At 31.6% G+C, this 8,295-nt stretch overlaps 1 protein-coding gene and 1 pseudogene across 2 annotated transcripts; both read left to right on the top strand.

The window, feature by feature from the left end:
- Positions 1 to 1,587: 1,587 nt before the first annotated feature.
- On the top strand, positions 1,588 to 3,570 carry LOC146955882 (UDP-glycosyltransferase 73C4 pseudogene; annotated as a pseudogene). The gene is made up of 2 exons (XR_015018137.1): positions 1,588 to 1,739; positions 1,865 to 3,570. The product of XR_015018137.1 is annotated as a UDP-glycosyltransferase 73C4 pseudogene (transcript).
- Positions 3,571 to 6,706: 3,136 nt separating this feature from the next.
- LOC146955881 (thaumatin-like protein 1b) lies at positions 6,707 to 7,886 on the top strand. Its single transcript, XM_085724578.1, has 2 exons — positions 6,707 to 6,860; positions 7,003 to 7,886. Exons 1-2 carry the CDS (start codon positions 6,809 to 6,811, stop codon positions 7,683 to 7,685), a joined length of 735 nt encoding a protein of 244 aa, XP_085580704.1. The 5' UTR covers positions 6,707 to 6,808; the 3' UTR covers positions 7,686 to 7,886.
- The last annotated feature ends 409 nt before the right edge of the window (positions 7,887 to 8,295 follow it).

Below are 8,295 nucleotides of genomic sequence, written 5' to 3'. Positions count from 1 at the left end.
TGTGGAGGTTATGATACGACTCCGCCAATAATTAATATGTAGCAAAACAATATGTGATCAGGGAATTTTACTCTTCTAGCCATAGTTGTTTTTTTTTTGTTAATTTATAGATAACCACTAGTTTCTTTATATCTACACGTGAAAAGACGGGTACTCACGTGCCCGTCTATCCGCTCTTTTTATTATGATAAGGTTTAAAAATTATAAACGGTGTTTTTTTTTTATGAAATTTTGATTTTGATTAAAACGAAAGATATAAATATTTGTTGTTTTCAAATTGCAACAAAACAAACTAATCAATTATCTATTTCAATGACACCAACAATATAACAAAAAAAAAAAAATTTCTTTAAATGACAACAACCACAATCTTTATCATATAAAAAGTTGTTTAAGGATATAATTGGAATAATAAATCAGTAAGTCTAAAAACTTAAAACACATCATATTTACAAGAGTAATGATATTTTGACATCCATTTGATGACAACTTTGTTGACAACCTTGTTTTTCTTACTTCTTATTGGTCAAAAACAATGGAGAGAGAAAAAGGAAGAGAGAGGATAACAACATCATGTGAGTATGAGAGAGAAAGTTGTCCAAAAGTTGTCAAAAAGTGGTTGTCAAAATATCATTTCTCTATTTACAATAACGTTTCTGACAATGTTTTTAATTTCATCCAACATTACAATTTCATTTTCACCAAACAACATATACCAAATTAAAAACATGGACAAAAAATAATTCTATTATGTAAGAAATGTAAATGACTAAGATTTTATCATTGTCTAAAAATTCAAGTAGCTCATAAATACATTTTTGAAATAAAAAGCAAAGAAGAAACTTAACAAGAGAAAATATGTCATTTTATAAAAGTTTTCATTGAGTTTCTCTTCATCTTTTTCTCTCTATTTCAATCTAAATAAGTGATTTTCACATAAATCTAGGTTTTTTCTTCGTGATTTCGTCATCTGAGTGTGGTGGTGTGTTGTTCCTCGTCATGTGCGGCGTTGTTTGTTTTTCCGTCTTGTTTGCGGTGTTCATTTGATTCATATTGAAGGATCAATTCAATCAAAGATTTGCACATCAATGTTGCAGATCCGGAAGCATGAGTATTCTGCTCACTTTAATTTTATCATATATTTTTGTAGGCATTATGCCGTTATATGCTATTAACTTGGATGTTGTGAGTTTTCTCGCAGATTCATCCTTTACGTTTTTAGCAATGTTGAATGATGTACTCTATCGATTTGAATGAATGAATATCGTTTTATTTTTGTCAAAAAAAATACATTTTTTGAAATACAATATTTATTTTTATAAAAGTTGAGTCAAACAAAATATATAAAAAGATAAAGCTGTAATAAATACATTTAGTTTTATAACAGGGCCTTGGAACTCGGGATTTCCAACGTCTCCAAATTTAAGGAGTGTGTGTTTAGTTTTTTCTTCTAGATTAAATTGTCTGAATCTATTTATTAGACTACTTGACCGAGAAAAACATATTAGACTACTTGACCGAGAAAAACATATATTCTCATTTATTATTATAAAATATTAAATGTACCAAATTTCTACCATAAATAAATTGAACAATCTGAAAAATAAATTAGGGACAAAAAATAAGGAACTACAACAATCTACTAGTATTTTCCACCGACTTGAAACTTACATGAAGAATTGCTGACAATCTTATCTCACCAATTTGAGAATTGTTCATGACAAGGAATTTGATGATAGGTATCAAGTTTTTCTTCTTTTCTCTTTTTCCCTCTCAAATATTATAGATTGTATAAATTTACTTTCTAGATTCAGAACTACCTTTGATTATATTTGAACTTTCAATCACAAAATGAAAATTGCAGCCTAAAATGACAAAAGAAGCGGCAATGGATTCAACACAACTAAGCAACATCCACATTGTATGCATCCCTTTTTTGGCACCAGGTCACATTCTTCCCATGGTGGATATAGCAAAGTTATTGGCTAGGCATAATGTGAAGGTAACAATTATCACCACACCCCTTAATGCAATACCATTCAAAACAACCATCAATAGAGAAATCCAATTAGGGTCACCAATACAACTTCTAGAAGTGAAATTTCCAAATGCTGAGGCTGGAATACCACAAGGATGTGAAAGCATAGAAACACTTCCTTCAATGGACCTCAGAGAAAATTTCTTCATAGCTTTAGACTTGTTGCAACAACCAATAGAAGAGATTATTGAAAAGATGGAACCATTTCCAACATGCATAATATGTGACAAACATATTCCATGTCTAGTTGAAACATCAATTAAGTTCAAATTTCCAAGAATAATATTTGATGGGATGAATTGTTTCAACCTATTGTGTAATCACAATATTCATGCTTCTAAGGTTAGTGAAACTCTCTCCGATTCGGACGAATTCGTTGTCCCCGGATTGCCAGATAAAATTGAGATGCGAAAATCTCAATTGCCTATGATATTCAAGCCTAGTTCAAACCAAAATTTGAATGTTATACGTGAGAGAATAAGGGCATGTGAAGAAAAAGCATATGGGATAGTAGTAAATAGTTTTGAGGAGTTGGAAAGTGGCTATGTTGAAGAGTATCAAAGGGTTACGGGAAATAAGGTATGGTGTGTTGGTCCCGTTTCATTAACAAATAAAGATGATATTGAAAAAGCTGAAAGAGGTAGCAAAAATTCAATTGATGATGCAAATCAATATGTGAAGTGGCTTGATTCATGGCCTGAAAATTCTGTAATTTATGCTTGTCTTGGTAGTCTTAATCGTGTAACGCCTAAGCAATTGATAGAATTTGGTTTAGGGTTGGAAGCTACTAATAGACCTTTTATTTGGGTGGTGAGAAAAGCATATAGGTGGGGTGAAGTAGAAAAATGGCTTTTAGAAGATGGATTTGAAGAAAGGGTGAAAGGGAGAGGAATTTTGGTTAGGGGTTGGGCCCCACAAGTTTTGATATTGTCACATAAAGCAATAGGTGCATTTTTGACACATTGTGGTTGGAATTCAACATTGGAAGGTATTTGTGGTGGGGTGCCATTAGTAACATATCCTATGTTTGCTGATCAATTTTACAATGAGAAGTTGGTTGTACAAGTGATTGAGAGTGGAGTTAGGGTTGGAGCTGAAATTGCTGTGAATTTTGGTGAAGAAGATGAGTTTGGTGATGGTGTTCAAGTGACTAGGGATAATGTTAAAGAGGCTATTGAAAAGGTAATGGGTGATGGTGAAGGGAAAAATGAGAGGAGAGAAAGGGCTAGGAAATATGCTGACATGGCAAAGAAAGCAATTGAAAAGGGTGGATCTTCTTACATCAATATGTTGAAGCTGATTGAAGACATAATGCATGTCAAGTTAAATAGGTAAATCAATGCTAAGTTTTAGTGCCAAATGCATATTACTTTGAGTTTTATACAATGTATTTGGTATTGGAATTTTGTAGCGGTGCTTCTTTGTTTTCTGAAAATTGTGTTGGTGGTTCATTTCTTTTGGTTTAATTATCTGAATCCTTATGTTGAAAATTGTGTTTTATTTATAATAAATGGTGAATGAATTGATCTGAATCCTTATGTTGTGTTTATTTTGAAGTCACGGTTATGAAGCATTCATTTGTGACTCTAAATTTATATTGTATCGCGTTCATATGGACCAATGATAGTGAATTCAGGTCTTTCTATTACTATAATCGTTAGATGATACTATGGTCAATGAATTATACACGCAACACATTAAATGGGTTTTTGAATGGAACAATTTTTTGTCATATCTTACTTACATTTCAATCAAAATTTAAATTACTAGTATCCTCTTGCGCCAAGAACCGGAACGTTAACACCAACAAAATAAAACAAATCAATTATGAAGTAAAAAAACAATTTTTTAACAAATCAAAGAACATTCTTTTGCACATATGTAAAGTGATTTTTACCTTCAAATTAAATAAAATTAGGTACATCTTATTGAGAGAAGGAAAAAAACTTAGGTAAAAATCAAATTTTTAGCAAAAACAAATTTGATATAAAAATTGAATTTCATTTATTTTTAACAACAAAAATAGAATTTTTGAAAAATTAAAATTTTCATTCTATGACGACGGTATTGTTTTTCTACACATTTACAAAAATGATTAACTTTGTGAAAAATCTAACCTTGAAGCATGTAGAAAATTTTCTCAAGAACAAAAAATATTATTTTCTAAGAATGGATTAACATTGAATATTCTTGAACATTCCTCAAGAATCTTGAAGGAGAGATTCATATGATTCCTCAACGGATTAACTTTGTGAAAAATCTAATGTTGAAGTGTGTAGAAAATTTTCTCAAAAACAAAAAAATTATTTTCAAAGAATGGATTAACGTTGAACATTTAAAAATTAGCCGAAGTGAGTTAAGTTTCCTCAACTATGATTCCCTTTGCTTAAAGTGATTAACGTTGAAGGAGGAACTCGGTCTCATTGTCGTGGGTTCGCTGACTACTCTAGTAGAGCTTTAGGTATTGTAGTTATTGGGTTTTGAGCTACACTAGAGATCGTGTCTCTTTCCTCATTCCTAGGAACAGTTATTGGCGTTGAGAGCATGGATCGTGGGTAATGCATCATTGTCCAGTCATAATATGCTTATGAATCTGTTTTGAGCCTTTAACAACCCACATTATAAGTTAGTGGTCTTGAGAAAGAATTAGCTCATCACTATGTCGCTCTAGCATCACCTATCCCTCACTTGATTGAGGGACCCATCACTTGATTGCCCAATTATGCATTGCCCGATATAAAGTCTGTCACTAAATGTAATTTTTTCGTAGATAAAAGTCTTGTAGAAATAATTTTGTTGTCAATTATGCATTATCCATAGGTAAATGTCTATTTATCTATAAGTAAAAGTCATGTTTGATCCATTACTCATATATTTAATTGCGACTTAGTTTTTTGTCCCTATATATGATGTTGGATTTTTTTTCTTCAATTCTTTTTAAATGAAATTTGTCAAGATTATTACAAGGCCTTCGAATTATCGGGGATGACCTTGATGCTTAGGAAAACACAATTTGGATTAAATCATTTTGACCTAACTCTTAAATGTTTATTATAAAGATAAAGATATATTAGAGATGTCTAGACTAATATTTATTCTTTTTTTTTTGAAGGAATATATTTATTCAAAAAGACAAACAAATAAAAAGAAAAGCGTGAGTTGTCTTAAATTTATTTCTAGAAGACTATTTCTCATATAGAAGAAGATTTTTTTTAAAAAATTATTACTAACACACTTTTTTTTTTTTTTTTTGCGTGAGTTGTCTTAAATTTATTTCTAGAAGACTATTTCTCATGTAGAAGAAGATTTTTTTAAAAAAATTATTACTAACACACTTTTCTTATTAAAAAGAAGTATTACTAACACTTTTCTTATTACTCCCTCCGTCCCATATTATTTGACATATTTAGAATATTTGCACTATTCATGTAACATGTCTTGACTCTATTTTTCTACTAATATATAAAAACAAAATATAGCATATAAGATGTTGTTAGATTCGTCTCGATTAATATTTTCAAAATATCAAATTTTCGTAATTTTTTCTACTAGATTATTAAAGAAATTTAAGTTTAAAATTGTGCATTGGCATACGTGACGGAGTCAACTAGGTCAAGTAATATGGGATGGAGGGAGTAAAACATAGGACCCTAGCTCAAGTTGAGCCGAAACCATGGAAATCCTCCTAATTCAATAGAAAACCAATGAGCATCCATGGGTGAATATTTCTCCAGTATCAACAATTGTCTGCTGCAACGTTTTCCACCATTATAAAAGCAAAAAATGGTGTCCATCATTATTCTAATGGTTGACAAAGTCGACGCAACAAAGATAATTCCCAAAAATGCCTAATCTAATTAATACGCAATCAAAGGAATATCGTAGTATTCAGCAAGAAAAAAATTTGTCGACAAAAAGAAAAAGGAAAAAAGTCATATATATAGTATTCGTAAAATAAATAAAAAAAGAAATATTTATACAGTATTATATATTTTTTTTGACCAAACAGTATTATATTAGTAATACAAAGATTTATAAAAAAATATTAGGTTTTCTTGTTCAAAATAAAAAATATTAGGTTTTTAAAGTTAATTTTACAGTGTACAATATTATTATTTTTGAAAGAAAAAAAATATAGTGTATAAAATATAAATATTAGGATTTTATAGTGTACAATGTGATGGTGTTGAATGATCTATACACATAAAATTATAAGAAAATCCTCTAAAAACATCGATATCAACTTCAGATTATTATTTTTTGGAGAATGCTAACAATTGCCCTTGGGGCATTGGATAAGGGGATAAAAATAGAAATATAGTATTTGAAAATGGTGAAAAGTGATAAATTTAACTTTTTAAAAGTCAAAATGTTGTTGAAACCAATGCAAACATACTACTTTTACCTTCCTTAACCATTGCCCTCCGGGCAATGGTTAATAAGACCCTTGTTTTTTTTTACACTAAAATACGTACAGCAGACCAAGTACTACTTAAAATTCTATTTGAGACTTTTCCGATCCATGGAGGCTTAAATACGTGGAATTGTTCCATAAGTTACCAAATATATTCATATTTTATTTTTATTGACCGAAACAAATAAATACATTCGTTGAATTACGATTCAACCCATCGATAGAAATCTATATATATGTCATGAAGCAGAGAACAACTTCATCAATCACCTTCAAACAGCAAAATACAATCGAAAAACTCTCACCAATATATATTCACAAACCTGCAAAACAAGATTAATCAAACCATATCCAAAATGACAAGCAACCGTGTTGCTATGTGCCTTAGCTTTGCATTCTTCTTCTATGGTACGTGCACATATTAATACATAACTACATTAATTTTCCAAAAGATTAATCAATTTATTTAGCTAATTTTATTTCTCTTCAGGCGGTTAATAAATTCATTTGCAATTATAATATGAACGTGATTTTGTATTTGTATATGCAGTGGTTGGAGGAGCTAAGGTGACATTCACAAATAGGTGTGAATACACTGTATGGCCAGGAACGTTAACCGGAGACCAAAAACCTCAGCTATCAACGACGGGTTTTGAGTTAGGACCCGGAGCAACAATTGCAGTGGACCTTCCATCACCGTGGTCGGGTAGATTTTGGGGCCGAACTGGATGCTCCGACAACAACGGAAAGTTCAGCTGCGCCACCGCAGATTGTGCCTCTGGTCAAGTCGGTTGCAACGGTGCTGGCGCAATCCCACCAGCAACACTAGTAGAAATAACAGTAGCATCCAACGGGGGACAAGACTTCTACGATGTGAGCAATGTGGACGGATTCAACGTGCCAATGTCTGTAACGCCACAAGGCGGTAGTGGTGACTGCAAAACCTCCAGTTGTCCGGGGAACATCAATGTTGTGTGTCCTTCTGAACTCCAAGTGATAGGTTCTGATGGGAGTGTGGTTGCTTGTAAGAGCGCTTGTTTGGCTTTAAATGAAGATAAATATTGTTGTCGTGGAGATTTCAATACAGAAGAAAAATGTCCACCCACGGAATACTCTATGATTTTCAAGAACCAATGCCCCGGTGCTTATAGCTATGCTTACGACGATAAGAGCAGCACTTTCACTTGCTTTGCAAGACCCGATTATGCCATCACCTTCTGCCCATCAAATTAAACTCCACGATCAAACAAAATATGACATTTTAAATTATTAAACTTATGTCTTTGTATAAAATAAGCGCACGTAGACAAATGTGCACATATACACACAAACTTGTGGTATAGTATGAACTGCAAGTATAAATCAAACATAGCGTGCTTTCATTTATTATTGTATTTTATATTTTTTGATAAATTATTAAATTGATGAAGTTATTATTTGGGTTCTTCTACTTATGTTATGAGCTGCAAATGATTTTATCATTTTATTTGTATGGTCTTTTCAACGAACATTTTAAAATATAACCAACTACATAAAAAGTTGTCTAACAAATAAATCCATTAAGTTTGAGATCTGCAAAGAATTCTGTTTTATAACAACAATTCTCTCCATTTGCTCGATGATTCTCAAAATTATCACGGGGTTTCTTTTCCTTAATGAATCAATATAATAAGTCATATAAAATTGTAGTAATTTGCTAACTGCAACGCGATAAATAGTCGAATGTCACAGGCTCACAGCGGGTCATAGCAGCCCGTTTTCTTGTAATGTGAAAATACTGATTTCATTCATTATCTCAAAGTACAAGGGGAGCTTATTTATAGCTAAGCATCATGATGGAAAG

Source organism: Medicago sativa, chromosome 1 (assembly GCF_051527215.1).
Source record: "Medicago sativa cultivar Bolivia chromosome 1, Bolivia_mono, whole genome shotgun sequence".
NCBI lineage: Eukaryota > Viridiplantae > Streptophyta > Magnoliopsida > Fabales > Fabaceae > Medicago > Medicago sativa.
The sequence above is the reverse complement of the archived record's forward strand: the minus strand, read 5'-3'. Positions and strand labels throughout refer to the sequence as shown.

Coding starts and splice junctions, on each gene's coding strand:
- LOC146955881 (XM_085724578.1), top strand. CDS start 6,809: ATGACAAGCAACCGTGTTGCTATGTGCCTTAGCTTTGCATTCTTCTTC. Junction 6,861..7,002: donor CTTTGCATTCTTCTTCTATG/GTACGTGCACAT, acceptor TTGTATATGCAG/TGGTTGGAGGAGCTAAGGTG.